Source organism: Zonotrichia albicollis, chromosome Z (genome assembly GCF_047830755.1).
Source record: "Zonotrichia albicollis isolate bZonAlb1 chromosome Z, bZonAlb1.hap1, whole genome shotgun sequence".
Taxonomy (NCBI): domain Eukaryota; kingdom Metazoa; phylum Chordata; class Aves; order Passeriformes; family Passerellidae; genus Zonotrichia; species Zonotrichia albicollis.
The window spans coordinates 18,825,153-18,846,297 of NC_133860.1; the positions used below are offsets into that span (position 1 = coordinate 18,825,153).

At 46.5% G+C, this 21,145-nt stretch overlaps 1 protein-coding gene across 2 annotated transcripts; it reads right to left on the reverse strand.

Annotated features, from left to right (window-relative positions):
• Positions 1 to 283: 283 nt before the first annotated feature.
• On the reverse strand, positions 284 to 20,711 carry GDNF (glial cell derived neurotrophic factor). Of its 2 annotated transcripts, none has more exons than XM_074533708.1 (3): positions 20,204 to 20,711; positions 18,796 to 18,993; positions 284 to 3,089 (listed from the first exon to the last, which is right to left on the reverse strand). In XM_074533708.1, the coding sequence occupies exons 2-3, from the start codon at positions 18,965 to 18,967 to the stop codon at positions 2,605 to 2,607; spliced, it is 657 nt and encodes a 218-aa protein (XP_074389809.1). In that variant the 5' UTR covers positions 18,968 to 18,993; positions 20,204 to 20,711; the 3' UTR covers positions 284 to 2,604. The 2 variants fall into 2 exon arrangements, with proteins under 2 accessions (XP_074389809.1, XP_074389810.1); XM_074533709.1 differs by having other exon boundaries at positions 18,895 to 18,993; positions 20,204 to 20,707.
• Positions 20,712 to 21,145: the final 434 nt, after the last annotated feature.

A 21,145-nucleotide genomic window follows, 5' to 3' on the forward strand; every position in this document is an offset into this window, starting at 1 on the left:
AGTCAGTTATTGCAGTGACTCAGTTATGTTTCACTAAGAAGCTACAGACATCTCTGATCCACATTAAAAGTGTTGGTGAGACAGAAAGGAAGGCTTCACTCCATGGAGGATTTCCTGGCCCCGCAGCATTGTCTCATGCAGATTGGGAAACTGGACAACTCTATAACTTGCAAACTGTATGGTGGGGAAGCACAAACAACAACCATGTAACAATAGAAATGAATTTTATTTTGTAAAAAGTTATAAAATGAATATTGTACAAAAATAAAGTCTGTAGAGAACTTTGGTTGATTAACACAAATGACTGAGACATATAATTGCAGGTGAAGTAAAAAAATCCAGAGAAGCACACTCCTGTCTTCAGTAAGGTCTAAAAACTAAAAAAAAAAACCAACCAAAAACCTAAAAAAAAAAAATCACAAACTTTACCCTTTTGTATTTTGAACATAGAGATTTGCTTTGGTTGCAGCCCCTTCAAGCTGCACAGAAAATGCTTTGAGGCAAGATTTCACCAGCTGGGGCAGGAGAAGGCTCAGCGCTGAGCGCTGTGGCCGATCAGCTCCGGCAGCGCAGCTGAGCCTCGGTGCCCGGCAGGCGCTCGGTGCCACCTCGTGCCACCGTGGGGGTGTCACCGCCCCCGGGCAGCGCGGAGGGGCTGGCAGGGTCCCCGTGGCACTGTGAGAACAGGCCCTGCTGGGGCCAGGCTGGTTCTCCAGGGCTATCCGCCCGGGAAAGCGGCGGAAGCCGGGGATGGGTTACATGCCATGCACCTGGAACACCTTTCTATGCCTGGTCTGGACCTTCTTGACCTCTAGACCCTTCTTCAGTGGTGCCCCAAGGGGCCCAGGGCAAAATGAGTATGGAGAGCCATTACATGCGTGAGATAAAAGGCTGGACCATGGTTTTCAATAAGGATTTTTTTTCATGTTGCTTTTGTGGGAGTTGATGCTTCACTGGTTGTCAGGCATGTCTAGTGACCTGCACTCCTGCTCTTTTGGGAAAAATGTCTCCAGAATGAGAGCTTGTGTTAGTGGTCACGTACAAACACCTTTGCTGTACAACCTCCCTCCTCCTAAGGAAACTTGGACTGTTCTGCTGCATGGGTATGATCCTGTAATGTTTCAGCAAATTATACAAAACACTCTGGTTATTTAACACAACTGTTTACTTGCAGGCTATATTAAATCCAGGGCTAACAACTAGTAAGAGGGATTTAACCTCTTCTATACGGAAGTATGGAAGGAAAAGCTTAAATAAATATAACTAGAAATTATAAGGCTAAATGTGATTATTTTCCATTTGTCAATAGTTATATGAGGTCAGTTGGCATAAAGTGTGAGAAAAAAATGTGGCTACATTTAAAATACGACTAAAATTAGTTTTTCTAACAAATTGCTAATGTTGAGCCAAGTCCTGCGACCCTCACTCGTCCAGAGCCATTGCTGCTCCTGCACATGCACGACTGCAGTAATTTTCAAAAGACTTAGTGACAGGAATAAGGGCTGCAGACTTCAGCACTACCTTTTGTGAACATAATCAAGATTTTGTTTAAAAGAAAAAAAGGTAAAGTAAGTGATTTTTTGCATTCAAGTTAACACCTTCAATCAAAAGCATGGACCGTTGTTCCCAACGTCTTTGTCTCTCTATATCCCCAAGTGCCATCTACTTTGGCACCTTTGAAAGACACTTTAATAAATAAGGAGACTCATTACTGAACTGTAATAAATAACAATAACTTAATCTCAATAAATATCTTCTGTATACTTATGTCTCTGAAGGGATGCATTGCATCAAGTAGTCTCTCTCAATCACAATGACCAAATAGAAATGTAGTTATGCAAGTGACGTTAGTCCTTTGTAAACCTAAAGAAACGCATTTTGTGTAGGCTGGGCTTGTTATTTCTCTTACTATACTAGGAAGAAGTGCTTAAAAACTCAACTTGTTTTCACAGGTATCAGAAGAACAAAATCCTGCACTCAATTTGAAGAAACAAAAGATGGAAATAACCAAACTTAGCCAGTAAGCGGAACTGTTTGCTTCATAAGAACTTGAGCCTGGTCATTTTGATATTTGCCCAATATCATCTTACTTACAGGGGTAATCTTATAGCTTAGGAGTTGTCCTAAGCACTCAGGAACTGCCCTCCAGTGAGCAGTAGCACAATGTGTCTTTCAGTGGAGCTGAGGGCACAGGGGGTTAGTAAGGGACTCCTAAGCTACTTCTTAGCTAAGCTTCTTGGTATAACTGGTATATCATGGCATAACTACAACACAGCGTGATATGGCAGGGTTGTGTTTTTAAGCACGTTCCTCATGGACTGAGTCTCACTGATGGTGGATTGAGTCAAACAGGAAAGGTAGCGTGCACATCATCCATCCATCGTCATCTCCACCTGAGCTTTTATCTAAATCCCCATAAGACGCCAGAAGTCTCCATCCTTCTACTCTGCCGCATGCCTCCTTATCCCCAGGCTCTCATGGCTCCTTAGTCTGTGTTCTTGGTCCTTTTTCCTCCACCTGGAGCAGACACTTCCCTGGGAACCTTGGTCCCTCTCTTTGCAGCATAGCAGGAATGGAAAACTGTGCCGCCTCGACATGCAGCCGTCAGACGCATCCACACCTTTTTGCGGAATGTTTTTTCAGTATGTGGTAAACCAGGTTATCATCCAAAAAGGACAGGTCGTCATCAAAGGCTGTGGGTCTGCAACAGGCTTGCCTCACTTTGTCAGTGACCAGTTTTTTCTTTCTGGTTAAGTTTTTTAAAATTTTGTCATAGGTGGTCTCAGCTGCATCACAAGATCCACTGCAATACCGGAAAATTAGCTCTTCTTTGGTTTCATATCCCAAATCCAAGTCGGTCACATTTAAATGTATTTCTGTTAAGACACATCCTCGATTTTTGCCCTTTTGATTCCTCCTTCCTTTTTTGTTGGAATTCTCTATGTTTGTGGCTGCATTTTGACGGTTTCTCTCCCGCCTAGAAAAAATCGGAGTCTGTTTATCTGGTGACCTCCTCAGTCTTTTAATAGTGGCTTGAATAAAGTCCACTACCTCATCAAACTGATCTGGATAATCCTCTGGCATATTAGCTGTTTGGGAAAGAGAGAAAAGGCTTTGTCACACATCACTTATCACAAAGTTTGTCCATTCACAACTCAAAAATATTACACACATGCAAGCTTTTCTGCCCATCACTTCAGAACACATGCCCAGATCCTCAGAAATCAAGGAGAATTTGGAATGGTTTAGGTCATCACAGAAACTCATTTGGGGAAAGATAAATGAGACGCATTTGTATTTCTGTGTGTGTCTGCTGATGCTTGGTAGTGTTTCAGCACATCTTTTAATACTGAATGAGCTCTGTGGAAATAGAGGGAAGGAAAAACATATCATGGTATGAATATTAGTTAAGAGGTGGGTGAAGCCACCAGTAAAGACGTTATAGAGACTCTTCCCAGCAAAGTAGCAACAGGAAGAGGTTTCTTTAAAGCAATTTTTCCATTATAGTTGTTAATTATTTTCTTTTCACACCAGCAGCAGTTAGTATTGCCAAAGCCACCTGTCAATAAGGTTTTTGGGCATGACAGAAGGAGGATTTCCTGGGGTACCAGACTGAGATATTATTCCTGGATGAATGCCTGGGTTTTTACTGCTTCTAGGGGATAATTATTTTCATAGCTTTTGAATAATTTCTCATGTAAGTGTTTTGTATCACAAGATGCTGATCACACTGAGTAAAAATAGGTCAGAATAGAAGTATTATGTTAATTTTTTAGGGAAATGTTATGAATGCATTTTCCTTTTATGAAAATTTAATTTTTATTCTATTTAATTTATCACTTGGTATATCACTGATGAATTATTCAAGTAAATTGTACTATGAAGTCAATGAAATGTTTCAATACTAGCAGAATGAACCTCTTCAGGAAGGGTGAAATTAAATGTATTCTGAAATGCTTATAAATTTTGCCATTTCATCATAATTTGGGGGAAAAAAAACCCAAAACATTGAGATCCTTAATCTTCCCACGGACTAAATCCCTCAAAATTACCTGCTTTAGTAATTCAGAGAACAGAGGGTACGGCTGCCAGGACCCTGTGTGTGGATGCCCTTACCTTGCATTATTAATGACCATATCTTAAACTACATTGCAATATCAAGATCTTTTTTTTTCATATTTATTGCCTCAAAATTTGAGACTTCTTCCTTTCCAGTAAGTCCTAAGAGAACGCTCCTTTCTGCACTTAACTCCTAAAACCCAACACACAACAGACCGTGTCACACCGGTCTTGCATATATGGGAATATCCATCTCCAATACTCCTACAAATACTGCAGGAACATCAAACATTGGGAGAGGCAATATCCAGTGCAGTGCACCTGGTCAGGAGCTGTGCCTACACAAAGGCTCCCACTCAGAGAGGTGCTGAGATTGGAATGGCTCCTCAGGCAAAGAGTCAGCATTTCCACTTACTCCATTCCATTGCTTCCACTTCCATTTACTCACATTTCCCTGATGAGCACAGCAAGGCAGGAATCCCAATGGGCGACCTGAGCACAGGTACCCAGCTCAGACAGGGTAGCACTGACTCTGTTAACAGGAGGCAGGAAGGCCTGAGGCTGCCCCCACTACCTAGCAAAAGTGCACCCTCATATCCTCAGCAGAAGCACCAAATACAGAGGAGATGGGGGGCAGCAGGATCCCAACTCTGCCAGTGCAAAAACCTGCTGGAACAGAGAGCATCTGCACATGATCAGGAATGGGGACTGCTGCCTGAAGTAGCCACATCCTAGAGGCCTCTGTCCATCAATAGTGAGGGATCAGAGGTATGTGTTTTCTGTTGGATGCGTCCGGCAAAATAGTTTAGACTGGTAAAAGAGTAATGGAGGCTGGAAACCTTGTACCTCCACGTAATGAGGGTGATACAAGGCAAACAGGGTGCTATAAACTGTAGAGTTTGAAACTGAAAAAGGTGAATTACACTTTGTTTTATCCATGCTGAAAACAACAATCCCAGAGAGCAGTGTTCATGTTCAAAGACACGAGGGAGGGATGGCTGCTATCTATACAGCTAGGTGGAACCTGAACAAGGCAGGACCCAGCCCCATGTCTCTGCAACACCAGTGGTAAGTACACTTTTCTTTTATTCCTCTATCTCTGCAGCAGATAACAAAATACACACTGTGAGGGAAGTTGCTTGGATGGATGTGTCCATTGGATGCACCAACCAGCTCCTTTGCAGAACAGGCTGGTCTGCCTAGTCTGTACAAGTATTGCCCAACCGAGCAAGAACCAGGTCCCGGCAACAGGTGGGCTATGTTCCCTTAAAGCAACAAGGGCTAGACATCTTTCTAGACTCAGTTAAAAAAGATGACCCACATGGAGCTCACATAACCCCCACTGCTGAAGTACAAATTTGGCCTTGACACAGATACAGATGGAAAGTAGTTGGCAGAAGGCAATTATTGCTCGAGTCTGAGTAGTTTCTAGATTTCCTACACAGAAACTAGTTTTCTTAGTCTATATCCAAATTAGAGAAGGATGTAGCCCTGAGGAGATGGCTCTAGAACTGCCCTTCTCCCTCCTAAACTCCAACTGCCTTCCTCTCATACCACTGTGACTACCCCAGCCCACACCTCTCTTTAGCACAACCTTTCTACCAACAGTATGATGCAATGAGACCTTGGCTATGGAGAGTGAAACACAACTGTAGGGAAACATACGAGGGCTTAACAAAATTAGTGCAGTGATCAACCATCAGGAAGGGGACAAGAGACAGCTACAGCAAAAGCCAATTTATATGTAGAGATTATTGTTTGCAACATTCAGCCTTATGCTTATCTCGAGCCTGGCACACTGACAGGGTAGTGAGAGCTCCCTCTCCCAAGAAGGGAGAAACAAAACTATGGATTAACTGAAGAGATAATCCATCTTGGCACATCACTTGTAAATGGCTTGCAATTGAGGGGCAAAAATACCACCTAGCCCTGTGAGAGTGCTATAGGCAGGCGTGTACCTTGGCTAAATACCAATCAGACAGCTACAGGGTAGCACTGTTCTGGCAACTATATCCTGGAGGGTAGTCGATAGGAGGAGGGCAGACCCATGTGGTGGACTGTGTTCCTGATAAAAGTGCACACTGAGATCCATCCTGGTTCATGTGTGATTCCTACCCCAGCTGCACCCAGGGAGGTAATGCCACTGAGAGCTTTCTGCACTGCGAGTGGCCTGTGATATTTCAGGTTGAGAAAACTAAATGCCACTAAAGAGCCCCACGCAATGCTGGTGACACAGACATGCACTGTCAACCCTGCAGAAGGTGCGAGCATTAGGGCAAAAAGTAGATCAAATAATCAAACCAACAGCATTCAACTAGAGAAATCCTACCTACACATACAGACAATCTGCACCCAGAAAACGGGGTCACTGGCAGCAAGACTGGTCCTGCTAATGTCAATAAGGCTCTAACATGAACTGTTCAAGAAGTGTTCCAAGTGCCTAATGGAGCTGAGGATCCCTGCTCTGCTCATGCCCTACTGCAACACCAGGATATATTTTGAAGACTCACTGGGAGGAATGCCAGTACTATTAGTAAGATGAATTCCAATTTCCTGCCTCCAGGGTGGACTTTCTCTTCAGCCCAGGGAACTGGAAACTATCCCATGCAGGTATCCAAATCTACCAGTAAGACTCCTGCAGTGGCCCCCAATATTTGGAGATAACATCACTGGAGGAGACAAAAGGCCTGTGGGTGATAAAAGGAAACTGGTGGAAACAGTGGGCATATGGAGAGAGTCCCTGTAAGATCTATGTATTAGATGAGTCCTAGTCACTCCAAACGAGCTACAGCTGCAAAGTCCTTAGCTGGGCAGCAGCTGTAGCTTGTGAAGGTAACTGGAATAAAAAGGGGTGGTTTGAGAACCCAAGAGGAGCCCTTGAGAAGCTATGAGTGTTGCAGAGAAAAACTGCTTGGTGGAAAACCAGCAAGAAGGTATGAACTTTAGGAATATAATTGCAACAGTATGGGACTTGAGAAATATGATAATTACAATAAGATTACAACATGGGCACAGAGCTCCCCTTGAGAAAATGTGCAGGTCATCCTGGTAATGTCTGCCCACCTGAAATTCATGTGCTGGTACAGGCTATATAGGTACATTAAATCAACACAGGGCAGCTGCATTACTGGGCTACTCAGTGAGACCTTGCAAGTTTCTTAAGCAACGCTCTCCTCTGCTTGTGGAGCCTCAAACTGGCTGTGAGCAATGTAGCAATGCTCTTTTGGCAGCTTCAACACAGTGCCAAGGTGTCCCAGGTTTGCTTCCATAATTTAACAGTCTTGGCAACAGCTCCAATCCCTGCAATCAGATAATTTTCTACTGCTTAATAAATCAGTCATCAGTGTGACTACAAGCAGTCACTAGGAATGGGTCACAGGGGTCTGGAAGAAGGATTGACAGCCAGGAGTGGAGGGAGACTTGTCTTAGCCCTGTGCTGAGATGCCAGCCATGGCTCCGTAGGGATAGTCAGCTTTCCAACAAGCATGGGTGTGAAGACCTAGAGCCTGAAACAAAACTCTGTGAAAAGCTGCTGAAATGGGACCCAGAGCAATCCAGTGGAAACACCAGCACTGACAACAGGCACGATGGGTTGAAACCAGAGGTAAATGCTGAGGAAGCTTCCATTAGACATCATACATGGATAACCAATAACCTCTGCGACTAAACTCCATAAAAGGCTAGCAGACAGAAGGGAAGGTGGAGTAGACTGACTGCAGGATGTCCCCATCCTGATGGGCACGTGGTAGATGTGCTCCAGGGATGCTGAGCCCTCTCTGCACCACAGACATCACACCCTGTGCACTTGTTTGGTCTGTGCAGTGTTTTAAGTTCTGCTGGGGGCAGTGGGGATGCTGAGCAGAGCTGTGGCCAGGGAACATCAGCGCACTCATGGGGGCTGCCTTAGCGAGCAGCCATGGTTTATAAGCTGAATAAAGCTTTTTGGTAGAGCTTTTTGTTACCCTTCTGTTTAGAAAATGTTTATAGTCTCACAGCATCTTAGCTTCTCTCACACTGCACGGACTGTGCTGACTTGACTGTGCAGCAGAGTTTGCCGGGGGGGATTTCACACCCCTGCAAGGAGCAGATACACATTCTGCATGTGTGTGTATGTGTGCTCCATTTACACATACACACACAAACACAACTAATTATACACACACACGCACACATTTTTTCAAAACAAACTAGTTTACTGACAACACTTGCCTTCTGCTGGAAAAGCTGAGAGAACAAACACATGACAGATGCCTGTCATGTTGTGCAATGTGCCAGCAGAAAATGATGGGATAATGGCATTAAAGCAGCAAAGATCTCTGAGGAGCAGTCCCCAGTCTCAAGCTCTGGGGTGTGAAGGAATTAGAATTTAAAAATTGATCCTGGACACTGTCTGCCCCTTTTTTTGAAAGCTATCTAGGACAAGACAGGATGGGACAGGACAGGATAGGACAGCCAGAGCAGCATGTGCTCAATACAGGTTTGCAAAGGTTGTCTTGCCTGTGTAATGCACCTCAAAACATGTGTTTCCCAAAGGAAAGGAATGTATGTCCTACAAAAGTGAAATCCTCCCTTAGGGAACGTGAATGTCTGTACGTCTTGCTCAGAGGGTGGGAGGAAGGCTCACAGGCCCCTCTGGTTGGGTGCGATGGGCTGAGCCCCACCACTTAAACCATGGTGCCATAGACTGGTGTGAAGTCATGCGGTTTTGTTTGGGTTTTATGTCACAGTTCTCAAGACTGTTTCTGACTGCCCACCTCCCTGAGGAAGTCCCTTGGAGGCAGCTGTGTGCAGGCACCTGCAGGTGTTTATGCACCACCCCGGCCTGGTGTCCCTGCAGCAGGAGCCTGGGGAGGCAGCCGGGCCTGTGGGAGCTGCATCCAGCACGTGTGTCCTGTTCTGCTGTGCTCAGCCCACTCTCCTGCAGCTCCTTTCCATGCTCCCTCTTTCAGTACTGTGCCACCCAGGCAGGAACAGGCAGAGCCTTTTCCTATAGCTGCAACAAGAGCACAAGACTGTTGGGTATGGATGACAGTCCATGTGCTACTCTGCCTCTGAGCACCTTCTCTGTATCCTTGTCCAGCTGAGCAAGGGCTCTTGATTTGTGAAGATTTTCTCACAAAACCAGAAAAATTAATAAAAAAGGAAAGAAAGAAAGAAAGAAAGAAAGAGAAGGAAAGAAAGAGAGAGAAAGAAAGAAAGAAAGAAAAAGAAAGAAAGAAATGTCACAAGACTGATGCAAATAGGAATCTAGCAGAGTGATCAGGCTGGGAGCACAGCTGGTGAACACCTTCAAGAGAGTGAGACTCACTTAAAATACTAATTTAAAAACCAAACCAACCAAACAACCAAAACCAAAAAAAACCAACCTAAAACCAAACACAAGAATATTTGCCTCATCTGCTTGCTGTTTGCAAGCTGTTTGCTTGTTTCCTAAACACTCAGGGCACAGTCAGATCATAGCTTTGACCCAGACTCTCAGGTTTGGAACATCCCTCTATAATGCAAACTGAAATTCTTGCTTCACTGACGTTCTCTGGAACCTCAAGTTTTGACCTGCCTGTCCCCAAGCACAGTCTCTGTCCCCTGGGCACAGGCAGAGCTGGCAGCACACACGAGGGAAGGGTCAAACAGCCACGGCACTCCCCATCAGCCCTGGGGAAATCCAGCCCTCAGTTCTGCTCTGGGAGTGCAGGGAAATGTGCCTTCCTGCGGGCATCCTCCCCACTGCAACCCCCACAACCTGTCCTTGCCTTTTTATTTAATTAGAGACAGCATGTGACACCAGGACTGGGATCTGGTCCCTGTGCTTCTTAGAAAGATAAATTATAAAGTGTTCTGATAGACTTCTGCATGAAACAGGTCTAAATGGAAACTCACACCAAATGCATCCCATTATCAAAAAACCGTGTCCATTAAGTAAAAATGCACTATTTATTTCTATCTGTTCAAATGTGATCACAATTACATTTAAAAAATCTATTAATTTGATTTTGCTATCAACAGATTAATTTTAAAGCTGAATAGTCCCCTATGTGCAATGGCAGCAACCTAGCATGATAAAGAAAGAAATCCTCAGCTGGTACCTGATTACAAACTGATGGTTTGGATCTTCAGTTTTTGAGATAAACATCCAGTTTCTTCTTTTGATACCTGGGTATGGATTTAAAAGACTAACTACAGTCTCTTCTAACCATGTTCTCTCTCATGGCATACAAGAAAATGTTAAACCTTACATATTGCAGAAGAATGATTTATATAGGTGGGTTCTCCTTTTTTTTTTTCAGCCTCAAAAAACTGCCACATTATTTGGCATTTTACAAACCCTGAGCTGAAGTGATGTAACAGAAGTCACAAAAGGTATATTAAACAATATAAAATTAGGTTTTGCTTTTAGATTGCAGTTTTTATGCCTGCTTTTGTGACAGTGTATAGCTATCACACGAAAACATTAGACCAAACACTTAACCGAATTATTTCACTTGAGAATTAGAGAAGTTCAAACAACAGGATCAGACCTTGAAGGATGATTTCAAATTTCTAGGGATTTAGTCCAGCTCATTGTAATGGTAAGGAATATTTCGAAAATTTAGATCCAGATCTGCATTAGGATTAAATGGCCCCTCTTCAAAAACAGTTCTGGTATTTAATCTGGGGCCTTCATAATCAAATCAAATCAATCAAATAAAAAAAGATTACTTGACTTCATAATCATGATTTAATTTTTTAAAATATATTTAACTTGCTTTGCAGTATTGTTTTCAGGTGCTTATTATAGAGGACATGGCCTGTCTGAGCACAGAATGCCTCCATCTCACACCACAGGGATGTATTTAAGAGAGATTTGGAGCAATGTTTTGGTGGAAGTGCAACCTTATTCAGATTAAAAATACTAATGTGATGATCACTCTGCTTTACAAACTGAGAAAGTAGCAACTGTGGTGGGGATAAAAATTTGCTTTATTGAAAATGAAATATTTGGTATAAAAAGACAATATATGAACACATCTAAGTGAAGGCGGGCGTTAAAAATAGTATGCTGAAACATTTTTGGTATTTAAACAATGAATATACCACCTCTCTGAGGCATGACTTTGCTTTCATGCCTTGCCTGAAAACCCATGGAACCAAGAGTGAAATGGAAACTCATTGGTTGCATGCATTAGGAAATAGAGCATCAAACAAACCAGGGTCAGCTCATCCTTAAATGTTTAATAGAGTTCTGTATTACCTCGCTCCCAGCCCATGCTGTGGCTCCCCTCAGACTCAGAAATGGAGCCTCTCCCCGGTGTCACCTGTCTCTCATCAAGGCAAGTGCTAAATAACCTGGTGGATGATGCCAGGGCCACTCACACCACTCGGTGCAATGAGGCAACACTGGTAAAAGGCACAGGACTGACCTTCCTGGTGTTCTTGCTCCTGATGGAGCAGTCAATTCTGTGTTTGTAGCTCACTACCTAACCCTGCAGCCTTCACACGTGTCCATCATAATGACAAATCCACCGATTTGTCTGTGGATTTGAGTCCTTTGTACAGAGCCCTTTGTATTTTCACTCTGTCATGCTCGGCAGTGCCTACCTTTCTGTACTCTGCTTGCCTTCTTGCAGGCAGAAATGCTGGTTCTCAACAGAGGCAGAAAGTGGGGAGACAATGGGACCACCACAGCTGTTGCCAGTGTGGGAAGGCCCTGAGCACAGGGGGAAACAGCCAGGTCAGATGGACTGTGTGAGGCAGGGGAAGTCATGAGCTGACCTGCTCAGATGGACTGTGTGAGGCAGGGGAAGTCATGAGCAGACCTGCTCACGGAGTTTATTGTTCCTCACCTGGTCCAGGCAGGTTGCTCACAGTGCCCAATGCTGGGCTGCCCTGTTTGCTCACCCCCACCTCTGCCTCTCTGGGGTGGGCAGAGGAACACCTCACCCAGCAGTCAGGCAGCAGAGGAGCAACAGGAGGATGCAATCTTGCCTCTGGCACAGAGCTTTGAATCACCAGCTCTGAGCACCACAGAGCAGTCGGCATTTCAGCAGCCACACCTGAGATTTTGTGGCATCTCCTGCAGATGCTGCCAGGAGCCCATCTATGCTAGGACCTTATCCTAAGGGATGTGAGAACCCTCAGAGCATCCCTGCATCAGAAGTTACAGCACAAGAGTGTAAAAGAGGAAGATAGAAAAAGTGCCAGTATCCTGCCTGAAGTCAGCGACCAAGTAGGAACCAAACCTGGGCAAGACACATACCTGTTGACTCCTCCCTAAGATCTGGTACCCTCCCACATCCATACCATGCTTCCCAGTAAAACCTAGGTTTACTCCCAATATTTTGTTAAGCTAGAACCTCAAATCCTGAGTATATATGAGGGAGACCCAAAACCTGCAACCTCTGTTAGCATGAACACATGCAGCCAGCTAATAGGCAAGCATGCAGGTTTTAATGGAGGAAATACGGGTGATACTTTCTTCACCATGCCTGATGCAGAAATGAACCAGCCCAGCTCTCTTATGACATCAGTAGAAGCCCACGATGCTAACCCAGCCCCTCTTTAATAACAGTTCACTGAAGGGAAAGAGCACGCTTAAATCAATAACATCAGCTATTGCTAGAATGCCTGTGCTCTTATGCTGCATCTCCCTTTGGGTTTTAGAGCATCCCCAAGGAACAAAAACACGCAGCAAAGCAGGAAAAACAGACTCCAAAGGGACCTTAACCCAGTCTCTTCCCTGTGGCCATAGACCGGCAGAGCAGTCTGGGCAAAATCTTGGCTGATGATTCTCTTGTGGCAATCTCTGCTGCTATCAGATGTGATCTGATCTATAAATAACTCATGATCTTTCATTGTTGCCTTTCAATTGCCTGCATTTCAATGTGTTTACAAAAGGAACAATGTGGAAGGTTTTAATGTTGCTGGTTGAAAATTGTTATTGCTACAGAAATCAGTCCCTGGCTCTAGAGCAGGTGCGTGTGCTCCACTGCAGAAGGGCTCTGCTGGGAAGTGTGGGGTGGCACTTTGCCAGATAGAGCTGGTGTGTGCTCAGAGAGCAAGGTCCTTCCTAACTGCTACACTGGGTGCTACATCCCTTCAGAAATTTCCTAAGTAATGGCTGATTTTGCCAAAGAAATCACAAATGCTTTGGATGGAAGCAGAGATAGTCCAGCTGTTTGTACACAGTTTATTCAAAGGGGATATGACCAGCTTGCCTCTAAAAGTGTGGCCACCACAGAATTTTTGGCATATTGCTATAACACTGCCCAGCCACAACACAGGAAAATAAATACATGGATTTCAGTGTTTGCTTATTTTGAAGAATATTCCTGTGCAGTAATCTTTAAAGCATTTGCACAAGTTCCAAAGACTTCAAAGAAATGTATCTGCAGGTTTCAGTCTAAGTGATGTATAATAGAGCCTAAACTTCTGCTAGGTCATATGAGTGGCTTTATTCCTTAAAAAAATGCTGCTACATGAAATACCTCATAAAATTAATTTTAAGTCCTTGGTCTTAAAACATATTCTAACATACATTTTTTGTCATAACATTTTATTTGCAGCTGTGTTTTTGATCCTATTTTCTTTCTTCTCTTTGCAATCATGATTGAAATTCCAAGAACAACTGAAATCTTTTCTGTGGTTCTCTTTACCAAAGGATATTTCTTGATCGGAAACTGAGCTGGTTTTGTAAAAAATGACCACTCTGCAGTGCTAACCACTCTACCAGCACTAATGTGTCAGTGGCCTATTTAGATCTCAGATGATCCTGGACATGGTTATGCTGCAGTGTTTTGTATTGCTTGTTTATTTCTACTTATTTGCACTTATTTCTTACTGCCTCAGAAATATGGGAATCCACAACAAATGTAGTTATGTAGTTTGGTCTGTGTACTACAAGTATTATGTTGTGATCTCTAGATAGTGGTGAGGGGAGGGATGAAAGCTGGGTATTTGCACTCGATGTTCACCTCTGAACACCTGCAATTGTGGCACGGTGGGACTTGATGACCCAAATGGCTTCTCAAAGCCTTTGTAACTTTAATTATTTTAAAACTGCTTTTTGCAGTACTAACCAGGAACTAACCATACGTTGTAATGTCTTTGCATAATTTACAAAGACATTACAACCTATCAGTCAGAGGATCTTCTACTGGTGGACAAACAATGACTCCTCCACTGAATTCAGTGACAGTCTAATGAATATTTAACACAACCAAATTCTTCAGGTTTTCAAGGAATGTTATGAAGATCTGCAAATCCTGAACATGGGTATTTCTAAAATATACTGAAGAGTCTAATGAAAGATAACAAAGAAAAGTATGTGCAGGTATGTTATCTGTCAATAAACACCTGCAAAACATCCAACAGCACCCACAGTTTCACTGGCAATCTTTTGAGGTCCCTAAATTGAAAAGCAGCAAAGAACTAACACTTTTAGCAAAGGATAACTCAAAATGAGAAATAGAACTTAAATCCTGCAATTCAGAACTTTTTTTTCCTTAAGTCACAGAGTGTTCTTCACTGGAGTATATTCAGCATTTATACCTGAGATTGCAGAGGAATTTGCTTTTAGGGCTACATTGCTGTGGATTAAACCACATCTGACTGGTTTCTTTATTCTTCTAGAATTTTGCCCATGAATGGACCAAGCTGAATTCTTGGGGTTTCTGAAAGCCTAGATAACCTGGATATCCCATGCAAACAAACTTTAGGACATACACACATGTGCTGGCAGTGCTGGATGCACGGGCTGAGCTGGGCACACACAGATCAGATGGCACAGGGTGGCCCCTGCTCGGGGGGCTGATGCCTCCCTGATGCCCTGGGTTTACCGTGCAGGGCAGGTAAAGCACACACGCCACACCATAGGTGTGCTGAGCAGGAAAGCCGGGGCAGGAACGTGAGAGCTGCAGTTTGTGACATTGAATGGGCCTAATAAATGTTGTACGGAAGGAAATGCATTCAGCTGGAAACATAGTTAAATACTGGTTTTGCCTTAAAAAGCCCTACAATACCACTGGTTTTTTTTCTAGATACTTTCCATATTAATTAATAAAGTTGCATCTAAAACCAGTAGCTCAACATTAAATACACCTTCGAAGGAGTAAGAAGAACTTTTAACAGAGGTATAACACAAAGACACACCATGGTGTGTCACAGCATATACCAAAGGAGCTCCCACAATGAATGACCATTCAGTAGCTATAGAGTAACCCAGACACCATGATTCAAAATCTATCTTTTCCTCTTACCAGGAGGGAAAATCCCATGGGGAGATGTTTCATTTAATTCTACCTGCTTACCACTAGCTCTTAGTAAAGATTCTCACTTGATCAAGAGAATACCCATCATACCATGGATTTTAGGACACTCCAGTCCTCACGTACATGTTGACTATGTTCATCCAACAGCAAGCAGTTACAAGATGTATTCACTGGCGACTCTGCATAATGCAAACAAGTGTTTGGCTCCCTCTGCACTGTCATGCTTCTGGGGCTGCTGACTTAGTATTTAGTTTATAATAATGTGGTTTATATTTGTTCTACTTGCATTTGGTATTTAAGCTAATGGTGCTCTTCCTCCAGAGGATTGTAGCATAAGGGAAACAATGAAACAGTTACAAACTCTACATCTATTCTGGTTTTTGTGGGTGTGAAATAAGCTATCCCATGAATATTGATGCCAAACACCTACAAATACTGGATTCATCTCCAATGTACTGCATTTGTGGAGGATACTCCAGCCTCCAGTGCAATTAAAAATGCAGAAGATTGCAATTGCTAGCACCCTCTGCCATCTCTGATTACTGCCCTGAACAGCAAAGGTCAGCACATTACACCTGATCAGCCCAGGAGGTTAGAACCTTGCCTGGAGCCTGAAATGAAGGGAGGTTTCAAGCCAACCTGAAAGGGATGGAGTAACATCAGGTGACCTCAGAGTACTTTGCAGAGAAAGCAATCCCATCAAACAAGAACACAAAAAGGTGTCAGGGGCCTGGGAAACAGATGTGTTCCCCAGCAAGCTGTTTGGCCTGCCCTTAGGGCTGGACTTGATTTCACAATCCTGCTAAGCCCTGATGCAGGTGGTGCGTGGGAGACACAACTTCTCTGGAGTAAGAGTAATGGACCTTGGAGCAAATGGCTACAAAGGGATTGCTTTAGGGGACAGCACCTAAATGCACACAGCACCCAGGGGCCACACACTGCCCTATGCATGTGAGGCAACACAGGTGATGATGGTGCTCCCACCACTTTGTGAGCTGTCTCCTGCCAAAGCCCTTAGCAAAGCAGCTGACCAACAGCACCCACAGAGATGGGAATACATGGGAGCTGCAAGCACACCTCTGTGCTTGTGGCACATTCTGCTGTGATGGCAAGAGAAGCCTTCAAGTGGAAAGGGAAATGTACATGGTGTAGACACTGATTGCTCTTGTGTGCTTAGTTCTGTGTCTTTGCTGCGCTGAAGGGTGCATGGCACCAGATTGTAAGCGGAGAGAACAAAGATGTCAAAGGCACTGATGGGGGTGACTTGAGCAGAGTTGCTGCTGCAGCAGGAAGGCAGCGATGTGCCTGGAAAGGATCAGCCACACAGCCTGTTTGCCAGACACTGCACACTTTTAAATCAACAAAGAGCATAAAAGTGCACCAGAGTATTTCATTGCTCGCTTACAGTCACCTTTCTGCAGGTCTCCCCTGACTCATTTGACTTGGCTACATAGAGATTAATTTCTAACTTTCACACTCAATTGTCGTGTTAACTGCTGCCCTACAAAGATCACAGAATGCCCTGGGTTTCCCTCAATTTCTGATGTGAAGAACAGTACTGCTTCCTTTGCTCTTGCAGACAGGCCCATTTGTTAGTGATACACAGAGTTAAAAAATCAAGACCAAACTATCTCTTTGGCCCTTTCTCAAATGACTATCCTGAGCAATAACCTTCCACCCAGCTCTGCATGGCTAAGCCCATGTCTGTACCCTGGAAAAAGAGATAATATTGATACTACCACAGCTCAGGTAAAACACAGGTTGTCTTTCTTCCTGCTTCTTGTTTATCCAATCCACAGGAAAGGAAAAAAGAAGATGCAATGATGAGAAGTTTTGCATACTAGGAACTGAGAGAACCACAACTTCTGCCTATCCCCTTGAGCTGCTGTAGAGGAATCAGCTTGCCAGGGACCATACTCCCAGAGGGCAGTTTCAAGATAAAAGCAGGCATTGTACAAATACAATCACTCAGGAAAGATGGAGCATTAATGCTCTCCCACCCTGAAGTTTATGCGAGAGCCACAAACGGACTCATGATGCTTTCCCCCTAATGCTCTTCTTGCACCAGCACCTCAGCCAGCCTGTGCAGAGGGGAGCAGCACAGCGGCCTGAAAAGCTGATCACTGCCTTTTGCAGGACAGCACTTATCCACCACATGGCTTGCCATGGAGAAGAAGATCACCATGTGTGAAAGCCCCATGATCCTGGCAGGCTGTAGCCCTGTGAGGAAACACTTCTGGCCAACCTCCCTGTGTGGAGGGGCTGAAAGGATGTCAGGGTTGCCAGTCTGTGAGCAGCAGGAGCCCAGGCTGGGACACGCAGAGGCGGGAGCCCAGGCAAGATTCCAGCAGGGGGGAAACACTAGCAAGAGAAGGGAACGGAGAAGACTAAACAGGCAAGGGCATAAATGTGTGTGTATGGAAGAGATGGGTGTTTGGGAGGGGTCAAAGTGAAGTCACAGCAAATGCTCGGTGCCTCCTCGCTGCGTTAGCCTGGCTGCTCCCAGGGAAACCAGAGTGTGGCTGCCTGTGACTGGAGCTGTGCAGGCGCAGGGAAAGGAGATGCCTCCAGAAAAGGAGATAGAAATGAATCCCAATTACTGGATACTGTCTGTATCCTGTAACGAGCTAAACAGAGAGGGGGATGAGCAAGGGCAAAAGAAGCAACCTTCAAATTGCGTCTGCGCCTTTGCTAAGCAAACGTCTCCACTATTCATGTGAGTATTCACTGCTTCTTACTGAGTCATATTACCTCTCTCTTTAGAAAGCCACCAGAGTTAACATAGCGCTCACATACCACTGTGAAAATCCTGTACCTGCTATTGTAGACACAGGGCCTATTATTAGCAAGGCATTATTATCTGTCATTTGGATTGTAAACTGTCTTACTGTGAGCTAGCTCATGTGGATTGCTCTGCATCAAGCTCCTAACCCTGCTACAGCTACTCTTCCGTAAATTTCCATGTGGACACACTAATTTCGAGATCAGAATCCAAGGAGGATTTAATGAAGCTCAGCAGTACTCCAGGATGTGTACAGTGCCTCCCATCGTGGAGCCAAACCTCCATCGGGACTTGCGCCCACTACAGGCAGAGAATAATTGCATCGGCAGGTCTGAGCAGGGAGAGGAGGCTGAGGCGTTGCAGGAGTTTCTGTGCTGCGAGGGGTGTGAGCCAGATCCTCCTCTCGGCTCCTCTGCATACAACAAACTTGTACCACCCACCTCCCCACATTCTTCAACCAGAGGGATCCTAAGACTGCCAGGAAGGCAGGGCTGGAGTGGGCAGGGGGCATTGCAACTGCAATCGTCAACCCCCAGCTTTGGAGAGTGACTAAGCTTGGAGCTGCTCGAGCAAGACCAAAGCCAATGACACTGCATGTGGAGAAACAGGGGCACAAAACGGGAGGATCCTCTCCTCACCCTGATGCCTGAGCAAAGGGAAGCGAGTTTAGCAAGACAGACAGCAGTTGCTACAAAGGGGAATGTTTCTTACAGTCACTGTGCACAGCATAGGGAGGCAGCAGGCTGATGGGGGAGAGATCATCTTCAGGTCCCTCTACCACTGAAGGGGACCCCTTGGGAGGCGTCTTACCGGTGGGCAGGGGCAAGGTGGAGACCGTGTTGAGCAGCACCACGCAGACAGCCACAACATCCCATAACTTCATCTTAGATCTCCTTCCAACACGGGCCCCTGGCAGAAAGGAGAGGCAGGGTTAGCTCCCAGCTGCTCTGTTCCCCAGTCCTGCCCCAGCCCTGGGACAAAGCTGAGCAGTCTCGCAGCCCAGATCACACTGGGTCACCCAGGCCAGGCCTGGATGGAACAACAACTGCTCCTTGCAGCCAGAGGAGTGGGGTGGGCTCTCCCCAGCCAGTGAGTGGTGCGGAAGAGGGAGGCACAGGGTGTCCTCCAGTCCGTTTATGCCTGAGAAAGCTGCACTGGGGAAGGCAGGCATGCAGGCCCCACAAGTCTGTCTGACAGGGAGTGTGACCATGGCCCTGTGCTCACAGGCAGGCAGGTCACCTTGTGCTTGTCCAGCACCTGGGCAGCACCAGGGCACTTGTTCTCAGGCTGGCCCGGGTAGGACTGGGCTCATCTGGGGTGCTGGTCTGTGCAGACTTGATGTGCTACAAGCAAAGCTTCCTTTCCCTTTCCCTCTCTTTCCCTTCCCTCACCTCCTTCCTTTTTTTCTCTCTCTTATTCCCTTTCTTCTTCCCCCCACCCTTTCCCTTCCACTATCCAGTCCTCCCTTTGCTCTTAATTTTCTCTCTCCTTTTTCCTTTCATCTTCACTTGTCACCTTTTTTCCTTATACACCTCCTTTTCCCCATTCTTTCCTCTCTCCCTATTGTCTTCCTCTTTTCTACCTATTTCCCTTCCCCCTTACTTCAAGATTTCCTTTTTTTCTTTCCACTTTCATTTTCCTCTTTGTTTCCATCTCCCTTTAATTTTCCTCTTCCCATTTCCCACTCCTTGTATTCTTCTCCTCCCCTAGTCTTTCTTTCATTCTCTCTTTCTTTCTTTTTATTTTCACCGATCCTCTTTCTTTTCCCTTCTCCCCTTCCCTTGTGCCTTTTCCTTTTCTTCTCCTCGTTCTCCAGCCGCCCTGCCCCAAGTCTGCCACGGCACGTACCCGCTGCCCTCTGCCCGCCGCCGGGGGTTGCAGTGCCCCCGGCCCGGTTCGGCCGGCCCAGGGCAGTGTCGGGCCCGGGAGGCGCAGCCCCGCCGGGAGGACCCGCAGAGGTGCCGCTCCGGCCGCGGGCTTAGGGCGCGGCTGCCGCTCGGTGCGCGCTTCCCCGCCGGCCGCTGCCTTCGCACCTCGCCGTGCTCGGGGAGCTGTGGGGCACCCCCGGGACAGCGCCCGCCCGCCCCGCCCTGCCCCGCGCACCCGTCCTCGTCCTCACCTCTGAGCTGGTCTCGTCGGACCCGAGATGGACATTAACGCCGCGGAGTCGACCAGCCGGCCGGACGGTTCATGTGGGCAGCTCGGGGTCCGACCGCCGGCACCCTCTTTGCTCAGAGGAGGGGGAAGGGGGACTCGTACGGAGGAGGAGGGGGTGCGAGGTCGCGGGTGTGGATGCAGGCAGCGGGGAGCCGGCAGCGCAGTCCCGGCGGCCTCCCCCGCCGCCGCCGCAGGTGCTGTGCCCGCGGCAGGAGCGGCGCCCCGGGCTCTCTGCCCGCCCCGGCCCCGCGGCCGCGCTCAGCAGCGGCGGGAGCGGCCCGAGCCGCGGGGAGCGCCGCCTGGCAGCGGGAGCTGGCGCTGGGTGCTGCGCTTGGGACCCTGCCTGGAAATCTGAGAAAGACACTCCATCAACAACTGCGGGGAGTCAGATGAAGACATCAGCGCTCCTGTAACGCCAGCTCGTCCAGCACTGCCGGGAGCCACGCACCGCTCGGACGCGCACACCACGGCGGGAGAAAAAGAAAAAAAAAAAAAAAGAAAAAAAAAAAGAATACCAAGAAAAACCCCACCCCAGCGGAGGAAGGAAGGGGAAAACGATTAAAAAAAATAAAAATCGAACCACCCCCCCTCAGCCTGCTGTGAGAATCAGAGGCCGGCACTGGGATTTGTAGAGCCGGTAGCAGCAGTAGCAGCGAGGCTTCCTCCTCCCGAGCGGGGTCCCGTCGCGGCGAAAGCTTAGATCCAAGCGGGAGCGCGGCGGGAAGCTGGGCCGGTGTGGGAGCGCCCGCTCCGGCTGGGCCTGGGCGCGCCGGGCTCCCCGGGCGCCGGCGGGGCTGGGTGGGGGCGCGGGGCTGGGCGAGGCGCGGGGGGCGCCGCACCCGCGGACGGAGCGAGCGCGGAGCCGGACGTGCGGACGCGGGGGCTTTGCCAGGGCGAGTCGGCG